Source organism: Scomber scombrus, chromosome 10 (genome assembly GCF_963691925.1).
Source record: "Scomber scombrus chromosome 10, fScoSco1.1, whole genome shotgun sequence".
In the NCBI taxonomy this organism is placed as follows: Eukaryota; Metazoa; Chordata; class Actinopteri; order Scombriformes; family Scombridae; genus Scomber; species Scomber scombrus.
In genome coordinates, this window is record NC_084979.1 from 5,852,473 (window position 1) to 5,879,423 (window position 26,951).

Below are 26,951 nucleotides of genomic sequence, written 5' to 3' on the forward strand. Positions count from 1 at the left end.
TCAGTGAAGACGCTGCACTCCATACCGTGGCTCTCTTCTGTCCCGAACCTCAATCTGGGAAAAAAACGATTTAAAGGTTTATAAGTAAGAAGAATTCCACAAATGTTACAAATTAATATCAATTTAAAAGTCATGGGGAGTGCTACGAATTTGGTAAAAACAGTTTGAATATGTCTTCTCTTGGGTTTTATCAAGTTTGACAAAATAACCCAAGTGATGTCATCAGGGTAATTTATTAAGTAACTACAAATTTGTTTCACTGTCAGACATGTGAAGTTTAAGGGACGCTTGTATGCATATAATCGACAAATTTGCGTAGTTCTTTAAAAGTTGAAAGGTGATTTGTACATTTTTATTAGTCAAAGTGCTCTCTTGTACCATATGTGTCCCTGACATTAGAGACAACTGCCATTGTTTACTGTAACTTTGTGTACAAATGCTTTTTTTTTTGTTGTATCCTCCTGTGGATCAACTTTCAATATTTCAGCCAGTAATAGAACAAGATGAAACAGGCACAGTACGATAGATGACAACACATCTTCAACTTGTCATTGGGGTAAACAAGTCTTTTTAACTTTGCCATTCTGTTGGATGGAAAACTCATGCCATGCCAAATTACGATTGTAGTTACTCATGTGAGTGTTCTAATCCTATAATTGACATGTTAGCTGAGATCTGCTGCATTTTTCATCCATCAGTCAATAACACACCGGTATACAGTATATACATATAACATTTTTATACATATAAATTGTAAGTTTTGACTAATAATTGGACAGAAAAAGTGATCTTTGTTGAGAAAAATGGAAAAAGAGGATCCTATTTTAGGAGCTTGTCCCATACCAGACACTTCAAGTCACGTTAAGGTGACAACTTTTCTATAATCTGTACCCCCCAACTTTACGGGAGTGCAAATCTAAACTGCTAAAGTACTCTTGTATAGTACAGGATCAGCAATAAACCACCATATAATAAGTTGTTCATGGTCTGTGGTATAGTTGATGAATACCAGTGGCGAACAGGGACGTCCGCCAGCACCGTCAGCTAATGTGGCTGCACGGGCACTCGTAATGTATTCGTCAAACACAATGCACACAAAATATCTGAAGCAAAAGACAACTTACCCTTGACACAGCAAAATCTGCAAGGACAAGAAAAGAACAAAAGCGTTGGCATATACAGAGAAAAAGTGCATATTTGTGCAAAACATTGATATGATTATGTAAGTGTGAGTTAAGCATTTTGGTCATTGTTTACTGATGAAAAAAATACATTCATTTGCTCCCTATGTCCACCTTTTCCATACTTTTTGTTTTGATTCACTGTATTATCTCAAATAGTGGCCAGGCCCTTTATTTACCTCAACTGCAGAGGATACCAGGCCTTTATTAAAGGCAGGCTTATATTAGAGAGAGGCCTTTATTTCTAATTCCTTTTGTTTGATTAGTATATATGCTCATATTTTAGTCAGGCTTCCTTGTTTTATTGCTTCCATTTGCTACGTTAAGTTTTTGATATAAGTAAGTAAGTAATTAAGTGTAATTTCCTTACTCTAAAATGCAGAATTCTAGCACTTGAGTTCCACCCAGAACATTTTGGCAGTGCACCACTTAGCTGTACCATGCAGGTAGCATGCTGCCTTAACCAAGTCACTCTGGTTACCCATGCTCATGTAGTTTAGCTATCGTCATTATTATTAAAATATGCACTGTTATCCCCCTATTTAAAAGATATAGTCTCCTCCACCCCCTCCTCTCTCTCTGATGGTCGACTAAGGGGCTACACATGTACTCATAGAACTGTAGTTACATCCAGGTTACTTTATTTGAGGAAATATGGTACGTATTTCTACTTAAAATGTTGTAGCGCCGTAAATATTTAACTTTATATTCATATCTGTCTTATTGTTGGCTTAATGCTGATACAGTCTTTCCTCACAGGAAGTTTACTATTTCACCTTTTTCACGTCTATGGACAACAAATGCTCTCATGGTCTGTAGATATAAAGACACTAAAGGGACATTGATCTCTATGAAAGTGGGAACCAAAAAAAAGGAACTTCACACAGCTGATGAAGCATTAGATGCATTAAATGTGTAAAATCACTGAGACTGTCAGTGAGGTTAATCAGATAAGAAAAGAAAGACACACCCACACCCTGGAATATCTCCAGTTACCATGGAAACCATCACGGAGATAGACCGTCGGAGAACTGAGACATCTTATGTCACTGTTCTCTCTTTATCTCTCAGTCTCTTCCTCTCACTCCTCCTCTCTCCTTTACTCTATCTTGCTCTCTATCTGTCTGTATATCTCTCGGACTACTATGTCTTATGTCATAGATCTCTCTTTCTTTTCCGCCTCTCCTTCTCCCTCGCTCTGTTTCCTTCTGTTTTGTTGCACATTGGGTTTATAGAGTCGAACACATAATCCTTATGTAAGGAGACTTTTTATTGTTTTGGATTGTATCTTTTACTCTTGCCCCTTCGCCGCCTTCTTCTGCCATTCCTTTCCTCCTCTTCTCCTTTTTCATACAGCTAAAACAATGTTATCCAACTGTCCTGATGCAACATCATGAAAACTGTCAGAAACACTCTGGGGGACTCTCTCCCACTCTTGAATACAGCACTGAGATCAATTTGGCTGGAGTTACTGAGGTCAGGTTGGAGTGTAGTCATTTTTAATAGTGTTAATGGCCCCACTGAAAAAAAAGGAAGATTGACTGCCTGACTAAAGGCTGATTTAAGGCTGATTTAGGCTTCTGCGTCAGAACGACAGCGTAGCTACGGCATACCTACGCAGAGCTCTCTGCGTCCACGCGGACCCCTACGCCATCGCCTGACGTGCACCTCCCCAGAAATTTAACTATGCGTCGAGGCAACGCAGATCGCAAGGGCTGTGATTGGTTTGCTTGGTACCGACGTATTTCCGGTATCGTGAACTTCCCTTCACCTGCCTATACCCCGCCATTGGATCAGGGAGGTAAACACAAAGAACCCTCCATTGAAAGCTTTTAGTTATTACATCTTTCTCTTCTTTATTTTCCTTTTATGTCATTCTTACTTTATTCACTGGATGAAAGCAGTTCAAGGTTCAGCCAAACAAAATCAACTCAAAAGAAATGAGAATCCTTTTTTTGTGTACTACTGTGTGAAATCAAATAACCATTGGTTCAGAGATTTGTAATAATTTTGAGTGATAAATCTGCCAGTTATTGTAAACTATGTGTCCCATGCAAAACAGAAGCCAAGCTTGACAGGTATAGCTTGAAAATAAGAAGAAGATATAACTTGATTTGACTGACTGAGGCTGCTGAAACCTCAAATGAGCCTAAGAATCACTTGCACAGATTGAGGACTTTGGATTTTGTCCCTGATAACTTGCATCATATGAGTATTAACAAGGGATCATATGGACACAGGTACTGTTTAAAACAGACTTGAACATTTGTGAACCTATCCTTCAATGAACAGAAATTGATAAAACAAAGTATCAATGGCAGACCAAACATAAACATCAGAGCTGATTTGAAAAAATGAATGGATAATGGGTAAGCGATTAAAACTAAAGGGTAAATAATAATGTCATACTTTTAAAGCATTGTATTTCAGTAATCGTTTACTTACCTTTGTTGTCTGTCTGCAAGTCGTCAAGATAGAAATCTGTCTGCCGGTTGCCCAGGACAAAGGCCAAGAAGGAGAGGATGAGGGCGTCCAGGATGCCCATGATGGCCAGCATGTAGGCCCAGCGTACAGAGCAGTCACCCAGAGAGTATTTCCCCGCCTGCTCCCCGCACATGTCCCGGATCACCTCGGCATCCCATCCGTCAGGAAAGATCATGCAACCCAGCACCAGGCACACTCCTGCAGGACACAGAGGATAAAGACTGTTACAGTAAGTATTGGAATTTGGGAGATGAATATGTGGGATGTAAAGATAGGATAGGGCAAGAAAGGCAAGACGATAGAGAGCAAGGGAGATGAAGTATGATGTAAGAAGTAAGGGTGAGGAAATAGAGAAGACTAAGATAGAGCGAGGTAACAAGGAAGAGGACTTTTTGATGGCCTCAGATTGCAGCAAATGCACAAAAGTCAAAATGACACCAGTAATCTACACAGAGCAAGTGAATGTTTGCAGTGTTGGTCAGTCTGTTTTATACCAAAGGACGCCAAACAGCGCAGAGAGACTTCAGATCTCATAGTGATTCCAGCTTTTTCTTCATGCCCTTTGATGGTGATAGCGCAGTTTTTTTTTTGTGCCTATAAGTGAGATGTTGTAGAGTACGTATAGTACTCTTATTTGAGGGATTGGTATCTTTCCTACACCAGTGAACAATAAGAGTGGATCCAGAAAGTTACATTTAGCAATTTTGTCAGTATAAAGCATCCATAAAGACCTAAACAGGACATAAATAAAGGTGACTGGTCTCACTAAGTATGTGATTACAGTCTGCAAGCAGTTCTTTCCCCTAATAGGCTTTAAAAGTAAGAAAACAAACAGATGAAAAACTGGGATACTAAATCATGTTGATGATTTGATGTCATCATATTGAGTGTCATTTTTCCTTAATTATTTAATCATTACATAATAATAATCACTACCCACATCTCCGAGCGGTTCATAGACATCTGGTACCGACTGATGACTGTTTCAGCCATTTAGAGAAACAGTTCAGGTCCAATCAGAGCTCAGTGGATAGAGTTAAATGGCATCCAGTCGCTTTACTATTTGATGCACATTCTTCCATTCATACACTGAAGGCAGAAAGCTACCTCTTGGGCCATGACCTGACCAACAGGAGCAGTTCAGGTATCTTGCCCGAGGTGATTAGTGGACGACCCGGTCAACCTCCTTAGCCACATGGCTAGCTAACCAGCTACGTTCAAAACAATGATGATTATGAAAAATCATGACGTGTTTCACCCACCTCTACCCAAAGTTGTTGTAAATCGATTTACAGAAAAAGGAACTCCTGAATTTTAAATTCTTTAATATTTTTCTTAAGTAATTCAAGTTAAACGCAAAAATTACCGCAGTTTCAATCTCAACTGATAACAACACTGGTGGGAAGGATGTCATTGTACTCATGGTTAGGGCAATCAGAAGCATCAAGGTCTAAGATAAACAAGATATCATGCCAAAAGACTTACACAAAATATATCTGATCACCAGGCTTACTGACATTTTTAGCTAGTTCCAAACAGTATTGATAGGCTAATTTCATCTTGAGTCAACAGATAGCGGTCGTGAGGTGACGTCGGCACACAGCACACTGTATTCTCATGTTCATCAATTAGAATATGATTATGGAGAAGGAATGGAAAATGAGAAAACAAGTCAGGCAGGGGACAAATTAAACAATCTTGATGAGTCCAGGTTTGTATTTCACTGCTTACTGTCCATCAGTCACTTCCTGTGTGCAGAGAAGTGTCCGTACTCGACACTCAAATCGAATTTGGGTAAATAATGTGGCTCTATCAAGTCTCACTTAGCAGGGATGGGCAGATTTACTTGTTTGCAGACACACTTTGTGAGTAATGCTGATCGCAATGTTGTAGTTTTACCTGAAAATGTTGCCTACTGCAGCTTTAAACACTGCTGATGTGAGCAGAGTCATTGAATGCCAGCATCTTTCCAATTGTAGAGACGGAAGAAAGATTGAATACATGCACACATGCCCTGTATACATTATTCACCTGGAGACAACATTTAAACGTGTGGAAACACATGCTCTCACATCCACAAACAAAAGCAGGTGTTACATACATCATACACACAGGCACGTACACACAGACTACTAAGCCCTCAAGGGAAATCCATACATGCAATTTCGACACTACAACAAAAACGGTAATCTATACTTTACACCTCTGCTCATTCATCAAAGTGAGCATCACTGGGGAGCTGATTATGCCATATCCCTTGCTCACCAGCACTGTTTAAATAGCAGTCAGCCTGTGCCTGAGGGGCTGTAAGTAAAGCAGTGGGCCTCCACTGGGAAATGGGGAACATACATGGCAGGCGTCACACTGAATCTTTATTCCAGACAAGACATGTCTTTTCCAAGGGCAACATCACTTGTGATACACATGAAAAGTCAGACAGATTTGGCTGAGTCTGTGATTATTACGCTTCAGTCCAATACATGCTCAAAAGATTTCATGTCTGGAACTCAATTGGTGTGCAATTGTGAATATTTAAAGTGTTGTGCATGCCATTTGTGCATTTACATTGATGGATGTTGGGTGGCATTTGAACACAATAGCTGGCTGAAATGTTAAACAGAAGATAAAGAGCCAAAGTTAAACTGGGGCATCCAGGTTCTGTCCCATTGACATTTGTAACAACACAAATTTAAAAAAAAAAAAAAAACACAGAAGGAAAGTACCTTGGTTTGTGACCAAATACCTGCACATCTAATGACAAATTAGCCTGGCTGCCTAACTGTAAGAAAAGCTAGTTTAGTTACTTAGTTACCCAGCTAGTAAAGCTTAGTTTTGCTTAAATGCTAAACTAAGATACTATAAGAAGTTTGGGAGCATGTTAGCATGCTGATGTTAGCATTTACCTAGGTGTTAGCTAGGTCATGGCTCAAAGCGTTCCAATTATATTCGTCATGTATGCTATTAGTTTATCTATAATTTTGTCATCCATTTTGTCCATTCTGTAATTTTGTTTTTTTTAATCTATTCTGTGTATTTTTGGGGGACTTTTTCTTCATTCAAATCGAGTGTCTAAGCATAGAGGATTTTGTGATCTGTGATATTTGACCATAGAGATAAAAATTGACTTCACTAAAAGCACAGCTGTGCCTCACAAAGCATGGCTGTGGAACTTGACGTCAAAAGAGCACACAGTCCACCTTACTTTGCCCACATTTGATATAGTGTGGATACCTTCTTAATTTTAACCTTCCAACAAGAAACCAGGATTTTGTTGTAACTACATTTTCCTAAATATAAACTAGCACATTTCCAAACCCCAATTTTTATTGTTTTTAAGTCATATATGCAAGGTTTATTTATTTGTTTTCCCCCACTGGTGAATAAGAATTTTTTTAAATATTTTGAATGGGCTCAATTATGTTTATTGGACTTTAAAGATATGAATGAGACTTTTCAAATATGCAGAGGTGGAGCAGAAGCAGGAATTTAAATAATTACACTATTAACAAATGGCACAACCAGATGTGCTGGTATAGTGCAGTACACCTGCAGCTGCAGAAGTGATACACATCTGTATCAGCTAACATTGAAAGCATATTTTGGGGTGATTCACTGATTCATTTTCTTATGGTCTCTCTTCCCCTTTTCACCTGCTGGGGGTGAAATCACCAAAATTTGCATTAAAAAAAAAAGTACTAATGATGACCATACGTGTTTGTGCCTGTAGATTTTGCTTATGTTTGTGCCCTTTATCAGAAAAAAACGAGCCCTTTACACATAAATGAATTTCAACAAGAGGAATGTTGTGCTTTTAGGGTCTGAAGGTGTTGGATCTGAGTGTATTAAAGTGAACTCCATTAGTCATATGGCTGAACCTTGTCACATTAGCGATTCCCTCTGAAGACCCTCTGTTTCACCGACTCGCCATCCATCACAAGTAAATGGTGGGTGGTGAACTCATGGCAACAGATGAGGGAGGATATGAGATTAGTCACCACCTCTCTGTGCAAGGCAGAACATGGGGTGAATATGAGGAGTCGTATTTCAAGCTGAGATGTACAAAAATGTGACTGCTCCTCTGACAACATGATTGCAGGCGTAATGAGAAAGTGTAATGAGAAAGGATCTAATGACGATAATACAGTAAGTAATGAGAGAATAGAAGAGCTATGGAAGTAATCATCATGGGAAATCATCACATTATTAGCTTCTTTTATGACCTCCATACAAGATATTAACATAGATGAGAGATGATAAAATCATTAACTGGGTAATGAGCATCAGGTAACATTTTTGATGAATGTATCCCTGTCTTACATGAAAACCATTCAAAGTTATTGAGTGTGGGCTTTTTTTGGAAATGTGTATGCTGAGCTACTTGAAGAATCCAGATGGGCAAAATACTTCAGCCTCAGAGCAGCTCATTAACCATCATTTCCCTTTTTAAAATACTTTTTTTTATTAACTCTTGTTCCAAAAAAACAGTACAATATATCTGGTGAAGCAAATGTGGAGTCACCAATTTGCTTCAACAGCCCAAAACACATGGGGTAACCAGGCTTTCTGAATCAAAATACTGTTTTATCGATGTAAAATAAATGTTACTATGTAGATATTATAATAATTATAAGTAAGTTAAACTTGTGTTACATTTTGTCTGGCCATTTGTGCGTCATCTTTAGAGGTGGACATTTAGAATAATTGTATTGATTCAAATCATTTTGTACAGCTCAGTTTAAAGATTTGTTGTCAGTGACTGGGCAGTTTCTTCACTTTTTTCTATGCTAAGCGATGCATGCACTTAAGTATGCTGGGCAGTAAGCAAACACATCAGCATTCATACTTCCCAGACATTCAGCTTTGATTCTGTCTGTTCAGTTGTAAATTCGGGTCAGTAGAGAGTTTAAACTGTTAAAGGTGCAGTGTGTAGAATCTAGTCAAACTGACTTGGAAGACTCAGTGTATAAAATTAATAAGTATGTTTTAAATAGTGTATAATCACCTGAAAATAAGAGGGTCAGGGTTACGGTTAGGGTAAGGGTGGGTTACACACAATGAGCCCTTTATATCTACTTAGGGAGCGGGTCTTACTCCATGAAACCTGCCATTTTGTTTGTACAGTAGCCCAGAATGGACAAACCAAACACTGGTCCTAGAGAGTGCCTTTTGCGTTATTCCTGCAGACACCATAGGTTCTTCTACAAGCTTAGAAGGAGAGGGTGAGGGGAGGGATATTTAGTTGGTTGCAGTCTGCAACTTAACCACTAGATGCCACCAAATTGTACACACTACATTTTTAAGTTCGGTTCAGTATAACACTAGGGGTATGCAAGATAGGGCTGGGCAATATGACCAAAGCCTTATTTCCAGGTCACTTCATATCCTGACAACAATACCTATCCCAATATAGCACATCTTAATACAATGAATAAATAGCAAACTATCAACGATGTAATGCGTTGCTTTCGTAGCTTGTAGATGAGTTGTTTTAGACGAGCAGCAATGAATGCAAGGACGTCTGTTTTTGATTGTTTTTGGCAAAGTGAAGGACATACTCGATAACGTCACCTCGCACATCCTGAAAACAACAATTAGACGATATTGTATATCGCACACCCCTAATACAAGCACTGTTTACCAATTTAATAGCTGCCACCCATTGGGTTTACTTTCGGCCAATACTTAAAGGTATCGAGTACCAAATAGTAGAAAATGTCTCCCATCAAACGATACCTGCAATCAATTGTTTTTCACCCAAAGCTAGAAAATATAGAGTATTTGCATGGACTTGCTCATAGCCAATCAACGCAAGAGTTCTTCAATTTAATAAATATTAATAATTTGAAGACTTTCAAAATGCATTTGTTTAAAAACAAATAATTTAGTTTTGGAGGAGTGTTGGCATTTTACGTAATTTAATGCTTCTATTCACATGATGGGTATCGAATGAAGTACTCAATTGGTATCGGTATCTTGGTACTGGTATTGTAATTTTTTAAATGATACCAAGCCCTAAATTTGTGTTGAAGATGCATTAGAACATATGCTAACGAACGCCTCTAGTCAGCACCTCTAGCCTATACAAGCCCTATGATTATCCATAACACCCCTCTTGGTGTATATTTGCAGAGACATTTAGGTGTATCTAGAACTATAATTTCCACCTTGTGAGTTAATTCGAGCTCTACAGTTATATTTCTGAGATAAAGTCATGGACATTTTTATAGAGTTATCCAATTTTTCAATGATACATTAATTCCAAAAAGGATACATAGTATAAGGGAGAAAAACACTTTCTACAGCACCGAGCAACAAAAGTTCACTTGTGACTTAAACTACCTATGCCCTCTCCTCTACCTGCCCTTCTCCTCCATTTACAACTCGAGTGTTTAAGTGGGCACCACCAGTCTAAAAATAACCCACACCTTCCTACAACCCAAGAAAAGCCCTTTGAAGTTGTTGGGGTTTTCCCCCCTTTTCCTTCCTCTCCTCTACTCTCTCAAGACACTGTATTCTGAACTTGGAGGGGAGGAACTTCAAAGGCGGCAAGCAGAGGTATCGAACAGAGAGAGGGGAAGACGGGTGGGAGCAACAGAGCTGAAGAATGAAAGGGGAAAAACGAGCCGTATGAGGAAAGGGAAGGAGAGCTGGATGGCTACTGCTGCTACACTCCATTATGTCTGTATCATTTTTCATCTCACTTCATCACTTCCTGTCGTTTCTTTTCATCGGAGCACTCGCATCCTGTCAGCTGTTAGAAACAAAGCATCAAAGTAGATCAGAATAATGAAAACAGTTGGAAATGTTTTGCCAAGACACTTTCGTGATCCAACTAGTTAAATATACTGTGCGCCAATTTATTTATAGTGCCTTAAAGATATTTATAGACGTATTACATAACAATTTTGTCAGACTTTCTTATGTACATGTCCACACGGATCCTTTTTTCATTCTAGACAAACAGCCACGAATGATTATATAAGAGCTCTAAAAATACCATCAATGTGCTATGTATAAGCATGTGTGAAGTATTTTTGATGGGAGCAGCTTCAGACACCACAGTTGTCCTCCTGAGCAGCTTGACTGTGGACACAGCCATGACTCCATCCAACACTGTGGCGTATGCTCTGAGTTATAATACAGTACATGCATTTCCAATACACACACACACACACACACACATGTAGATACACATTGCTTCCTCTAACATTCAGATTGATGCATCTACATACAATTGATATGAATGAATCTCCAATCAAGGAAAATCAAAATCATCCTAATGCTGAGTGTCCAGCAGCACACAAACTGACATTATTTAAAGTTAAAATGATGTAATTTTTGGAACCTAGAGACATACGCTGTGTCCAGAATCACTCCATATTTGCCATTGTCTGTACACTTCATCTCTGCAACCATTTTTATTCATTTTCTTGTGATCTTCATAACTACATTATATATGTGCCTATATTTGATAGTAATTTCTTTTTAAATCACATTTGCTGTTTTTAAAAGTGTCCTTTTGTAAAAAATCCATTTAAAAGGTTATCTGAAGTAGAATTCTGCACAAGACTATTTTTTAATCACACTTCTTCCCGCTCCCGGTGAATTTCTGACCATTACCCACCCACTACTTCAATGTTTGTATTGGGTTTTATTTTTATTTCTCAAATTGCATGTTTTTATGTTTTTTATTTCCAATTCTTACTGTTTTATTTTTTTTTTATGTAAAGCACATTGAGTTGGCGTTGTGTATGAATAATTACATTTTTAATTAAATTAACATTGGTAATGATAATAATCATCATCATAATAATAGCTATTATAATAATAATGATAATAATAATAATAATCATCCTTTATTTTATTATTATTATTGTTGTTGTTATTATTATTATCATTGTTATTATTATCATCATCGTCATCATTATTGATGCTGAATGCTAAAACACAGCAGTAGCAGAGTAGATAAGAGTCAAAGTCAGCAAACTGACTTAGTTACTGACGTAGTCATATACAGCATTGTCTATTTAAAGTCTGCTAATATTAGCCACTATAAGCCACTGGTCACACCAGACCAAGTAAGGCTGTAGTGGCAAACTTGAGTGTACTGAACTGAGCAATGGTGCATTTTATTCTTTTAATTTGTGAGAAGTAGAAAATATTTTAAAACAGTATTACTTTTAAATCCTGGCTAGGTTAGTTTTACCAGGGCGTTGCCTGATAATGTAATTTTACTGTAATTATGTAATTTTACATTGTATCTGTATGTATTGATTTGTTTAAACATTTGACCTTTTTGAAAAAACTCATATTACCATCTTCAAATATAGAAGTCTTCCTGGATGTTTAAAGCCTTTATTTTTTTAACTTAATTGTAAACTCTTATAAAGTGCTCAAACCATAGGTTGCCTTGTGGAAATAAGCTCCTGCTGTCTGAAGTCCAACACAGATCAGCAGAGTGAAAAGGTGTGAACATGATTGCATTAAGAGATCACCATGTCCAGCTCTATAATGTAATAAAACTGTCTGAGGTCTGCCCTTCCCTCTGCTCCTTTGTCTAGACCTTGGCCTGGTGTCCTCCATCCCTCTAATGGACGGCTCCCTCACTAATATACAGAGCTTTTATTGGAGTTGGGAACAAGCCTGCCGTGTGTGTGTGTGTGTGTGTGTGTGTGTGTGTGTGTGTGTGTGTGTGTGTGTGTGTGTATTGCTGAGGGGGCACTTTACGAGATATTGCAGCCGCCAGGGTTCACTGGCCCATTTGGCAGGCAGCTCTCCATCGTTTCCCCCATCTCATTCATTCTGTTGTTATACTCTTTCATCCTACTGTATACTGAATTCTCTCTGTGCTTCATTTCTGAATATATATATGTTATTAATTAAAGTGGAAACGCACAATTTTTAACCCCCTTTTTTAAAATTGTATTATTGTTTGCGCTGCTATCACCTCCCATTTTCGTCAGAGTGTTGGTCCTTGAAGACAGTTTGAGTAATGCTATTTTTTCATTCAAACAAGTAGCCTAACTACAGCAAGGGCTGGCATCAATGTATGTGGGGTGTGGTAACGAAGAGAACATTAGGATAAAAAGTGTACGTTTGTTAATTCATTTAGTCAATATTGCAGACATGAAAGCAGATAAAAATTCTTGTGACTGCATTATGCACTATTACTATTGGCTCTGTTCTTACAGTTTTTCTCATGATGTCCTCTGCTCTTATTCTACCCAGGCTCATGAGGCGGAGGTGGATGAATGAGGGGATCACGGTAATGTCACCCATTTTTTTGATTGCCACCTTTTGTGTCATAAATATCAGTTCAGTATTCAGTTGTGAGTAGAAACTTTTGACCAAAAAATCCATCCTAACTCAAGCTAACAAGACTAAGATATTGTTGTCTTCCTCAGTGGATGGATGGTTGGTGATGTCACCCATTTGTTCTTTGTTTGATTGCAACCTTTTGTGTACTGCCTTCTTACTAGAGATGTATTTTCTTGTTGTGACTTTTTTGTACTATTTGGGCCAGGCCCACAGTTTCCAGTGGCACACATTATGTGATCCACTTACATCTTTTTATATGTTTTGACTTGGTAATTATTATTAATTACATCTTGATGATATTTACTAGCTACTGGTCTGGCAGCTGTCTTTGCACATGACACTTAACTTTGGAAGAGAGATGTTTTTTCTCATGTATCATTCTATATTTGTGTTTTTGACACTGCTGTGCGCTACTGATACATGATATTTGTGGGTGCTGATATTTTGATTTATTAACCAGGTCCTTTTGTGTAATAAAAGCTGGTTAAAATACATGAAAAGTACTTGTCCCCATTTTTTATTTCATAATGATAATATTTAATGATTTTTCACCGCCGCATTGTAAATGTCCCCGATTTTCATTTCAGAAATCTGGTCACCTTACGTTAATATTACGTTAGCTAAGAAGAAGAAAGCTTTCTAGACATCAAAAGACAGGTGTATTCAGGTAGTATAAATGCAGATGCAATTAGTGTGTTAAGTAATAGATTTACCTGTTCAATGTTTCACATTCATCATATATCAATAAGGCAAGAGAAAGAGCATGGTCAGCTAACACATATTATGAGATATAGCTACCGATAGTTACGGGGGAAAACAAAAATGCTATCCTCGTACCTGGTGGTAGGTCGAATTGCATAGGGAATGCAAGTCTTATGGGGAACCATTCTGAACTCCAATGGTATCATTATTCTCCAGCCATTGTCAGTAATTAACATTTACTTCATAATGATAAGTTGTAGCAAAAAAGTTGTCTATTTCCACTTTAATTACATTTGGGGAATGTGAGCTGAGCTCCACTCTCTCCAATTCCCGACTTTGTTTTTATTCACAAGTTTACACGTACACTATTAACACTTTAGAGTTCAAATGATTAACCTTGCATACATTCACCAAACTAATTTCTCTGCGGACTTTAAACCCCGGCCTCCCGTTCTGCTACCGTCCCTCTTTCTTTCCCCTCTTCCTTTATCTTTTCCTTGCTCATCCCTGTGTCATTCACCCGCTGAGGAGGAAGTTGCTGGCACCGGTCCCGTATCTGAAAAGAGGATTGGCAGGCGCACAGAGGCTTGCACATAACCATATAATGTGTCATCGCACAAGTCCAAGCATCGTCTTTCATTGGGCTACGTGCAGCAGTTGTGAGATATACTGAGGGATCAGTGAGCGTTCCCCTCTGGCAGTCCATCCAATTCATAACTAGAGGAAGAGTATCTCAGTGAACCAGGGGAGAACCTTTGCACACTGTATTTTAGTGTTGTTTTCCCCACTATTTATCACTGGAAAAATACATGCTGTGGACAGTCTTTGTTGCTTTTATAATGCATTTTGTTTTCCTGAACACTATACAGCGATTTAGAAGGTCATGTTAAAGTTTATAGCTTTAATGTAATATGTACAGTAATCCTAAACTTTGGCCAGGATTTCTTTTATTTCTGTGATGGTTTTACTGCACTGACTATAGTCTCTTTCAATTAATGCTTAATTCTATATTAACAATGTTTTATTCTTCTGTGTTGCACTTTTTTGGGAGCAAACACCAAGGCACATTGTTTTTATGCTTGCATTGGCTATGAAAAAAAGATTCAGATTGAAGGGACCTAGTCATGCTGACATAAAATCCCAAAACCAAGAATCATAAAAATACAAAAAATCTCCAGGATTGTTTAAATAGTTGTCCGTGCGTACAGGTTTATCTTTATTAATTCTTAATCATCTATGAAGGTGACTTATTTTGGTCACTATTTCCTTTTTTTTTTTTTTTTTTAAACAAACGTGAAAAAGAATAGGTAAAATATTGGTAAAATCTGATAGTACAAATGTGTTTACCATCCCATTAAACTCTTTGCCATGCAGCTTGATGCAAATCACCACAACAGTTGTAGGTCTGGTTTGCAAAGTAGGGTTGTGAATAGGATTGTAAAAAGATATATCTACTGAATATATTAAATATCTAGGACAGTCAAACTAGTAATTAAACTGCATCTACATGATCTATGTTGAGAAAAAAGTTTATTCAGCTAGTATTCTAGAAATGGGGTATGAAGTTGGTTTTGAGTGTCGATGGGAGTTATGCAGCCCACAGTACTTTAGTTTGTCATATTAATGAATGTCATAATGCTTTGATTTTGATTGCCGGCAGTTTATTTGGTAATAAAGTAGAGAAGAATAGGTGGGAGAAGCCTTTGTTTGTATCCGACCTTGGCTGTGGCTATTTACTGGAAGCAGTATGTATCAGTGCAGACATGGTACATACCGAAGTCTAAAAGCCTCAATAGAAAATATTTGTTACATTTTTTGAAAGCAGCAAAACAAATAGTTTGGGCAAGTCTTTACCCTGGATAATTAACTGGTAACAGTTTTTACAGGGACTATTTTTTTAGTGGAGAGTAGTTCCAACAATTTCTAGTTATATTGTTAGAAAACCTGGACAAGTCAATCACAAACTGACAATTGCTGACCATACTGACGGTAAAGGTTCAATCCCCACGGAAGCAACCTGTCCATCAACATCCAGCTGTCTGGTGGATGAGTCCTGGAACAACACAACAAATGCTGGCATGCTCGGTCACTGCACAGCACTCCAAGAACATCAGAAAAATACTGAACAAATAAAATGTAAATTGCCATTTCACTTTATTACTGATATAACACATAGGTTATTGATATTATTTTGCTAGAATAATGTATTCAAGTGACATCTGGTCTAATTAGCTGTATGTTAAATTACTGTATGCATGAAAACACTCTTGATAACATGATCATGATAATACCCTAAGCTGATCATCTTCAGAAAAATGTAGATCTCTTTTCTCTTTAAAGTCTAATATAAAGAGTGATGCAACCAAAGAGAATGAACAATAAACCCTTTTTGAGGTGTGAGTATAAAATGTGTTATTTTGTAATGATGACATTTTAATGAAGAGCAAAAATACACAAAGCATTCATGGATGATGTATAACAGAGATACTTTCCATTTTCCCCTTATTTTATGTCTTATCAACAAGCTTTAGGGTCTTTCTCTCTCTTTCTTCCTCTCTCTCTCTCTCCTACACATACACACTGAGTGACAATGCTGAGAAGGGTCAAAGGAATCCATTATTCAGCTGTCAGGGTATTTTTAGAAACACCCCGGTGTCTTTGGAATTATTTATTAAGCGCCTGATAATTAAAACATGTACGTTTGGTTGGGAAAAGCCGGACAGAAACCTCAGGGAGAGAGAGAGATAGAGAGAGGGGGGCAGGGATATCCCCCGGGAAACTCTTCCCCCCCCCCCCCCTCTCTCTCTTTCTTTCTCTCTCTCTCTGTAGTTCTATATTTAACTCGACCACTGCAGCATCTATTTAGCTCCTGCTGGAAACACATGCACGTGGGCGCATTTATTTACATACATGCACTGGTGCCCCAAACACATAGGAGGGTTTACACAGACCCACAAACAAATGCATGTCTTTACACATTTACAAGTGCAGCAAAAAAAAAAAAAATGCACGCACCCACACACACACACGTACACTACACTGGCTCCAGAGAAGAGAAAGAAAACACTCTCATTAATAATTCAACTCTCACACCATCATATACACATTTACCCGCTGTCTTACATGCTCACGTGAACAGACGAGTGTGTGGCCATGCAGACCCATACGCTCAACACACACACACACACAAACACACACACAGGAGCACATGCTCACACAAACTCATTCACTCGCTGTGTTTCACTCACTCTTATCCCTTTCTCTTTCACACACTATTACACACTCTTTCTGCTGCTCCATTGCTTCCTTTCAGTGCATTAAGATATATATACTTATATATACTATATGTGTACTTCATGCTGCTGGCAATAGCAAAAATGGACACGATGGCACAATGAGGGAAAGACACTTTACATGTTCATGTTTCATTCAAACACTTAAAATTTTTCCAGATGAGGACCTCTTGTGGCTGTGCAAATTATGACTGCTGTCCATCTGGAGCGATGTAGGGTGACGTTATTAGCACCGCAAAACCTCATAGGGAGATGGTTGGTGTGGATGTTTGGGACCACAAAGCATGTGACTTTCATGCAGTTTATTGCATTTTGTCCTCTACCAAACGACATTGTTTTTTTTTTTCTTCTTTTAACCACACATAATCTTTCCGTAGCATTAACCAAGGTGTTTTAGTTGCCAAACCTTACCCAAAGAGGTGGAAAACCAGAAAATGGTCATATGAATATTTTTTTTAATAATTTTGGTAATCAGAAAGGCAGTGACTAATTATGTTGTTGGATCATTTTTAGAAAGCAATGGCAGTTTATACCTTTTAGTTTAGACGAATTGAAGCAGGAGCGCTTGGTTGTCCATGTATGCAAACCAATAATTTCTGGGATAAATCTAATATTTATGAATGGAAGAAGCCCAGTATCCCTAGTAGAAATTATGTTCCATATCCACACTTTGCAATTTATGTCAGTTTAAATGCAGGAAATGTGGCTTTCATGACAAAATTAGGTAAAAAGTAAATGTGTGAAGGTTAATGTTGTGAGTGAGCATGTAGCACATTAACGTTTCATGCAGGATGGAGGATTTTACATCCTGCCACAGACCTACAATTAACATTTGCCTTTTTATGAACTGTAACTACTTTCCATGACCCTAGCCAAGTGCAAACATTTTTTTAAAGTTGGCATTGGACAAACATAAACATTGTCATTGAATGCCATATTGTGCCCAATATCGGCATTTTTGCCTGGTGACAGTGTTGAATATACAACCATTTAATTCTGTCTCAAGGGAGTCAGAGGCAGGCCTGCCAATATTTTGCAGATCCAGTTGACTAAGGCTCATCCAATTGCCACAAACTAACTTTCCCACATGCCCATTGCATATAAAGTAAACCCTACCAAATGGCTGTTTGGTGTTGCCAGACCATAATGAATGAGGTGAAACACTGGTTTCACATTCCATGACAATTACATTAAGTAAAAAACAGCATGTTGGTGCAAACACGCATTATCTATGTTGTCTCCCTTACAATCCAAATGATAACTATGTAAGTTTAACAAAGGCAAGAAGACAGGTTGCAACAAAGTGTCAAAAGTGATATTTGAGCAAATTTAACCAACATTTTTGCAAACATTTCTTTTAGAAAGAGCTGCTATGGAGGCCCACTAATATAACATATGAATGTGAATATTAATGTAAATATGCTCTGAATGATAACAACATGTTTCACCCCAGAAGTCTGCTGTCTCCAGCTTGTGTCATTCATGAACTAATTGTGTTCCCAGTTAAAACACAGCAGACTTTGTCCGATGGTAAGCGGATAAAAAAATGGTCATGGAGTATTGATGCATTCCTAGTAAAAAAAGGGGACACACAAATAATTACTAATATTCACATATTATGGCAGTAAGTATTGGTTATGTTATTTGCCATTTGGCATTTTATTCAGAGTTAATTACAGGCTATTATGAACTATGCAGGTACACTGATATGTAGCAACTAATCATTAAACAGTTCTATTGAAATATCTTTAGCAGAGTCAGTTCTTGAGAAATGTATCATTTACTACTATCATTGTTCAGAACAGCTCACTGTTAGCTCCTAATGACCTTTGGTAACTAGTCTTCACCATTTTGTTAAACTTTGACTTATGAAGATGTGCAGCTAGTTTATGGAGACAACTGTTTTGAGCCACTGATCGTAAGAAAATCAAATATGGCTCTTTCTTAACATTGCTGGTATCATCCAGTGTTGTATAATTTTTAGAGTCTCTTAAAGCAGCAGTGTGTAGGATTTAGTGGCATCTAGTGGTGGGGTTGCAGATTGCAACCAAATTTTGGGCGACTGTAGAAGATGGCAAAACATACAGGAAAGCAGATAAAAACAACATAAAGTAATATTCCATAATAAAAACTGTCAACTTTAATGGCACATACTATCTCTTTCCATGTTTCAGATTGTTTTTCATTTACAATCTATAATTCACACACACACACACACACACACACACACACACACACACACACACACACACACACACACACACACACACACACACACACACACACACACACACACACACATACATACACATACATACACACACTTAGCCCAAGTTGCGACTGACAGGTTGTTTCTCCCAGGACGGCTCTTCCCCTGTGCCAAGGCCCATGTCCTGCTTAGTTCTGTTTAATATTGCAACAGACAGGGTCAGACGAGATGGAGGGACAGAGGAATGAGCTGACGGAGGAGAGGAGGGAGAGAGGGACTCATCAAGCTGCAGCGGCTAGTGGGCTACTGGGCTTTCCTACCGTACCTCAACGAAAAGGATAGAAACTGAAGAGAGATAGAAGGAGACAAAAGAAGTAGAGGAAGAAAATGAATGGAGGAGAAGAGATAAAGTAAAGGAAGAACAATGAGGAAGGGAAGAGGGGAGGGAATGAGAAACATAAAGAAACAAAATAGACCTTTTGGTCTCTGTAGGAATGAAAAAAAAACCCTCAAATCTTGCCTGAATGTACTCAAAGCCTTTTTCACTATTTAAAAAAAGAAAAAAAAAGAAATATGAATTAAAACTAAAGCTCTCGGAGTTTTTTCCCGGGAGCATTTTTCCCCTGAATTAATCTAAATTCATGCAAAGGTGCAAGCAGCAAAGGTCTTCACATACCTCAGGTGCTTCTGGGAAATCTAGCCCTCTTGCTCTTTTCGTCTGAGGAAAAATGCTGCTTAGTCTAGATACGAAGCGTACAATGACCCCATTATTCACTTTCCCATGGGGGTGTGACAGAACTGGTGGAAGATGGAAAGAAAGTCATCTATTAGCAGGTAGCTGTTGATTCGCTAATAGCCCTAACCTAACCCACTTTTATGCCTAATGCTGCTGACGTCGTTACTGTTTAACGTTTACCAAATAACCATTTAATGTCTTACTGTTCATTTGTCTTCTGATAGCCAAAGAAAATTCCATAATAAGTGATAAAAATAAAGTAAGTAGAGGATTAGAGTATCCAATAATTACTATATAAGTAATAAATATGACTTTGCACATGCTCAGTAGAGTATTTATGGAAAATAAAAGTAATATTAAAACATAATCCATTTATTTTCCATAATGCCATTGTTTTGCTTTTTTTTGTGATATGATGAACAAACTATCAGCAATAATAATATTAATGAATTAATTGTATTTGCCACCAAATCCATACATAATGTACTGTGCAAAAAATGCCGAAAGAAAATAAATGTGTGGCTAAAAGTTTTAATACTCATAACGTCGCTTAATGCCGTCCTGAGTTGTAGTGATCGAGTAACACATTTACAGAAGACAAATCATGCTTTTTGTGCTTATTTTCAGTTGTTTTTTTTCTGTTATGATGTTGGATGTCTAGGTGAATATGGTCTAAAACACGAAGTGAATGCATAGAAATTATCCCTACAAGAAATTATCCCACAAGGGTGGCTGAACGGAGGGGCTGCATGAAGAGCAATAAGATATTGAGTTTTTTGAGCTGTAAATCATTCAGAGATGTACCAGTTTAGCCCCAGAATAAAAATATACTGTAGATGTTTAAATGTGGATAAAACATCTGCATTAAAACTGTCAAGAGACATACACTAATTAATATGTAGCTCTCTGATTGCCATTGATTGGTATGGTAGTCTGGTAAAGTGTTAAAAGCTCTGTTTTTAACCCACAGTACACATAAGAGTGTTATTTCCAACATCATTTCCAATCTTTATAGAAATCAAGGTAATTCTATGCTAAAGATATCACGGCTGCTCTTTATTACTTCTCACGTCATTGTACTGTTCATGTCAGGATATGTGTACTATATTATATATATTATTTCAAGAGAGACTGAGGTGGTCAAAGTTATATCCTTATCATTTCAGTCTTTGTTGATCTGCACACGTGATCACTGGTAGTAACTGCGGGTGTGGTTTAGTACAACAACTTTTCTTCAATTTAACAGAAGAGCAACTGTTATATTTGGTTACAGTGCAACCGAGCACTCATGTTGTAGGTATAGGCATAGCAAGGTGACTTGAATACACCAGTAAGGATTGAAAATGACTATATATAAGACTGTAAATAATTATTACTGAATTAAATGTTCATGCTCATGCTAAGCTACTTCAGACTAGGTTAGATGTGTAGCATGGGTCGCCATGGTGATCTATCTACTGGTTAAAAATAAGACAAAGCCTGAGTCAAGCCCAAACATAGCTGGCTAACCCACTAATCTCATTTCATGATACGGACCCCTGCTTTTGTACCAAAGGATTTGATATATGAATGTTTATGCAACGCAGCATGCATATAAAAAACTTGACATATTCTTTCTGTCTTTTTTTTGCAGATTGTCCTTTGGCTTGGGTTTTGCTGTTTGTTGTCCCACAGTGCTGCCAGTATGCTCTACAATCAGTGGTAAACCTTTATCCAGTTCAATATTGCTTCATTTTGGCCTTTTGGTATACACACTCTTCATTGCCAAGAGTAATGAGTGGAACTTACAGTCCTCTTCAAGTGCATTAACCCTATTCAAATCTGGTCAGTTAGCATATAGAGAGGCCAGGGCTGGCTCATCTATAAGCGTATAGATGCCAAGACACACTGTGTCACTGTACTCTGCCAAGAAGCCAGCATCCTTGTGTTTTGGCTGAGGGACCGTTTAATCTTTTATGTAGACTTTACTGAAGTAAGAAGTGCCATTAGTTCACTTCAGTAATTATTCTCTTAATGTGATTGTTGCAATTTGTGGAAGAACCACACAACCAGAATTCTGACATGAAGCAAATCAGCAATATTGCAAACATTCAAACTTTACTATAGTTCCAGCTGACAGGGGGGTGAATAGATAATGAGGGTGAACTTTTCTGTTTTACCTTTCTGTTGCAGTAACACACAAGCTTACCATCATAATCAGGGCTCAAACTGCTCCACTTTTGGTCCATTTGGCCTAAATCTAGGCCACTACCAGTTCAAATTGGCCCTTTCTGTATTTGCTGTAGTACACTCTGTCACTGTGCTGTGCCAGGGGACCTGCTGCTACACCCAGCAGGGCAAGGGGATGATTAAACGATCATTTTCAAGGTGGTGAACAGCATTAGGCCATCTGCCAAGCTTATTAGTTAACTTACCTTCACCACACATCACACAGATCCACTGGAAGGAAGTTTCACAAACTCTGACATGTAGTCGCAAAGCATGGGTATAAATTGAGTTTGAGAATAAACAATTGTTATGTGCTGTATTGCAGTTAATGCTTAGTGTAGGTGTAAGCCAACATATTGTACTAACAAAGAAATGTTAATATATAAAGTAGGTTTAGACACACAAAGCACATGGTTATGGTTAGGGTTAGATCATTGTTTGTGTTAAAATGATCACTTGAGTACAATAATAGGAGGGCTGTATGGGTTGGCTTGGGGAGAATAGTCTTCATTCCTGATTTGTATTGTATAATGAACTATTGTACCTTCATGTGGAACTGTCATGGCCTGTTAATCTGTCAATTTTCAATAATAATAATTTTTTTTAAAAAGATCACTTGAAACATGGTAGCTACTTCCTTAAAGCTGGGCAGCCTTCGACATCATAGCAACAGTACCAACATTGTGGTTTTAAAACAAATGTCCCAACTCGCAGTTGAAAACAAGACAATCACGGCTGGTAACGGGAAGCAAACAGTGGTCTCTTGCAGCTAAGTCCACTTTTTGCCATCTACTTACTAACTGACTGCAAGCCCACCTACTTCTAAGGCTGCGTTCAGACCAAAGGCGCCTGACGCGGAAAAATCGCTTGAATCGCTTCTATCGCGCCGCTTGATCATAAATATACATTTCTGGATCATCGCTTCATTCGCGCTTGTGACGTCAGGAGAAACTCGCCGCTGATTGGATGTCGTGCGAATGAAGTTTCCAACTTTATTGGAAACCACAAAGTTTCCAACTTTATTCGCGCCGCTTCAGACACTTGATTCATTCATTCATTCGCTTCAGACGCTTCATTCGCGCCGCCTGATATAAAATCGCGTGTGATCGCGCCATTTACATTCATTTTCTATGTAGACTTGCTGCTCAATTCGCGTCAGACGCTTTTGGTCTGAACGCAGCTTAAGAAGGAAGGCACCTTATATTGACATCATCGGACCTTCGTCTCTTTTATGGCTCATATTAGGCCACTAGATGGCGTCTGACACTCAAACGTAACTATAGGCCATTTTTGGCGATTGAATTTACGACCTATAGTGTTTCTTTTCGTGGGAAAACAGGCTCTAAATTTGTGTCATTGAATCCATCTAAAAGTCTAATCAACACATGAGGATATGCTGGAAACTTAAGTACCCTATCAGTTGCCCCCCGCTGTACAGAGATGCACCTCGACAGATCAGCTAGATTTTGATGGATTGTGGGAACGTGGGGGTACTGATGGCTGAAAGGCACTTGATGTGAACCAGCGGAGTCAATGCATTTCTAGAGCAATGCAACATTCCTCAACAGAGATGCATCATCCACGTCCACATGCCCATATTCAACAGCGGATGAGGCCACACTGCACCTGTGAGGTTTTCCGCTGATGTTTTAACTCCTTTTATCAATGTTTTACTAGATGGGTTGTAAGAGGAACTCGGTTCAATTCCGGTTAAGTCTTGAAGATTTGGATAAAGAGAGCAAAAATCTGTACCTCTGCTATTTTGTCTGATTCGTGCTGATTGTAGAGCACCAAAACCCTTTCAACACACTCGGAAGAACAGAGGACAGAGTGGGCAGATGAGGATGAGGAAAAGAACAATACAGAAGGAGAAAAAAAAGTGCTGATCTCTCTCTCTCTCTGTATGTCTTTCTCTCTCTTCCTCTCTCCCTCCTTCCTTCTCATTCAGTATGCTGACTGTTTCTGTACAGAAAACTGACTCCCACGCTATTCTGCCTGGCCTATTTATCACATTGATCAGCTTATAAAGAAGTCGGATATACACAGGAGGCTCGCTGGAAATGTGCGTGTGGGAGAAGATCATGGTTTCTCGCAGCTTCTGTGAGATACTGTATGTTCTGCTTTTCATAAAGCAACGTTGGTTTTAGCTGACATAGTCGCCGTACTCACTTAGCCAGATGACATCCGTTCACTGTAGATTAAGATGTTATTTCTCTCGCACACAACAATCTTGCATTTTGTTGCAACACCCCAAAACCCCACCCCCTACCCTACCATTAGCAGCATTGAAAATCAGCAGAAAATTGAGAGGCGGTGGCAATAAATCCGAACGAAAGTTGTTCCTCGTCAGCTTCTTTATCCAAAAGGCAACAAATAGATAAAAACAATTAAAAGTAAAGTTAAAATAATTAGTTGATTAGTCAAATAATCAATTTTCAATCAACAGAAAATAGTTTGAAACGTATCGATTGTTGTTAATCAAAAATGTACTACTTCCAGCTTCTCAAATGTGACAATTTGCTGGTTTCCTATGATAACTATTAGACCCCGACCAATATATCTGTCAGCTGATATTATCAATATTGGCCTATCACAGATATATCAGTATCAGTATGTTGTTCGATATAAAGTTTATTGTCAAACTGTAAAATATCATGCCTTCACTACATATCTGTCACAAGTGTTTGATAACTACATTTAAGTGATCAATGCAAAAAATGTATGTATATGTATATATTCTTTATATATAAAAGTATCAACTGACATATCAATATCGGATATTTTTTTACTCCTTAATATTGGCTCCAAAAAAAATCAGTTGGGCCCTAATAAACAATGATAACTAACATTTTAAGATTACACCAAGACCTCTTTATAGACCAAGGATAGAGGATAGACGTCTAATGATCAATTGAAACCTGAATTCGATATATATTACATTTTTGATGCTTTTATTTTTTTTTAAATATTTAACTTAAATTCAAATCAACATATTCTTGCTGCCAGACCTGTTTGTGCTGTCACAAAATATATTCCTATTACAATCATCTCCAAATTGAACCTGCAGTGTTACTTTGATGGAATATGTAATTGTTACACATCCCCTTCTCAACACTTAAGCTATTCTGTGAAGGCAGCACGATTCACTTTGTCCCGTATGTGTTAGGAAACCACCATTTATCCCAATCAGCCCAACAAACTGCAATCTAACCGTAAGAACAGGAGGAAAACACATCACCTGCCATTGCAAAAACTAATCCAATCGACCCTTCAAAATAACAATACAACCTCGAACCACAGGATGATGAATTCATAACTCCATCACACCGCTGAAATGGATGAATGAATGAAATTTGCATTTCATCAGCATAAAGCTGTGATCCGTCTGCCTTCTTTTAGAGATGAATCCGGTGAATCCTCAGAATATCAATGGTAACGGGTGTGTGTGTGTGTGTGTGTGTGTGTGTGTGGGGGCGGGGGGGGGGGGGGTGTCTGCTGTTGCTTGCAGTACGTTTCGGCGGCACGAATAATCACTCAGATGTATTCCTGCTTTCTCAGCCCCGTTGTTACAGAGATGGAGAATCTTCTAATTAACTGTTACAAGACAAGTCATAGCTGTTATGCTTAAGCATATTGACTCCAGTGGACTAACACACAAACACACACACACACACACACACACACACACACACACACACACTTCACCTTATTTCTACTATGATGTTTCTACTGTAAAGGAACGTGAGCCTGTGAGTAAAGGTCTACAGTAGTCTACTGACCTCAGAAGTCCGTAACAATGCTGGATCCTGTCACTACTAAACCATACACGTGGGGATTCATTCATTCACTTTTTAAAATATTATGTTTCAAGCATTTTAAAGGCATCAGAGGGCTAGTTCCACTGACTCTAGGTGTAGATTCTGGTGGATTTGGAAGGTGCTTCTGAACTAGTATCCACAGCGGTAATGCAGATGTGTAATATAAAGGTGCCTTGATAATTACATACAGCAACAGTGTTGTGCTGTGTGTGAGCCTGGCTGCCTGTGGACAACAAGTTGGTAATATGTGTAAATAAGACACAATATTTAATGGAGGTTTTTTTTTAGGTTGTTGCATCTGTGTGTGAGTTAAAAGATAGACTAAACGTGTGCGTGTGTGTGTGTGTGTGTGTGTGTGTGTGTAAGAGGTAATAGTAAGAGCACCTACCGCACAACAGCTGCATCCAGGCGCAGGTCTTGTAAACGGTGGAGGTGTTGCAGAAGAAGAAGAGCGCCATGCAGGCGATGCAGCTGAGGGTCAGCACCATGGACAGCAGCACGAACACCGAAGCCACTTTGAAGGCTCCGGACGGGATGGAGCTGAAGTCGGAGAAGCTGCCCACGCAGGTGAGCTCCCGGTTGGGCGACGGTCCGGTGCCCACGCAGTAGTGGAAGAGGCCGAAGTAGCCGGCCTGAGGCGTGTTGACGCTGTCGCCGATCCAGTAGGGCTGGATGAACACCACAACGTTGACGATGGCGAAGCAGATGGTAAAGATGGCCCAAAGCACCCCGATGGCCCGGGAGTTGCGCATATAATTGTCATGGTAGATCTTGGAGGCTTCTTGGGAAGGCAACATGTTTGTTTTTTGTTTGTTTGTTTGTTTGTTTTAAATTAACTCCTTATATCTCTCTTTCCACCCCCGTCCTCCTCCTCTTTTAAGAAAAATAATAAATCTTTTTTTTTATTTTTTTAAATCTCCCAGACAGCTCCTCACCCCTCAATATCCAGATCTGTTCTCTTTATCAAAGCTTTTCATGCGCTAATGTTCTCCTGGCTTTGGC

General features: G+C 38.5%; 1 protein-coding gene across 1 annotated transcript; it reads right to left on the reverse strand.

Moving 5' to 3' along the window:
• LOC133988104 (LHFPL tetraspan subfamily member 4 protein-like) lies at positions 1 to 26,951 on the reverse strand. The gene is made up of 4 exons (XM_062427648.1): positions 26,338 to 26,951; positions 3,627 to 3,863; positions 1,125 to 1,141; positions 1 to 54 (listed from the first exon to the last, which is right to left on the reverse strand). Exons 1-4 carry the CDS (start codon positions 26,744 to 26,746, stop codon positions 1 to 3), a joined length of 717 nt encoding a protein of 238 aa, XP_062283632.1. The 5' UTR covers positions 26,747 to 26,951.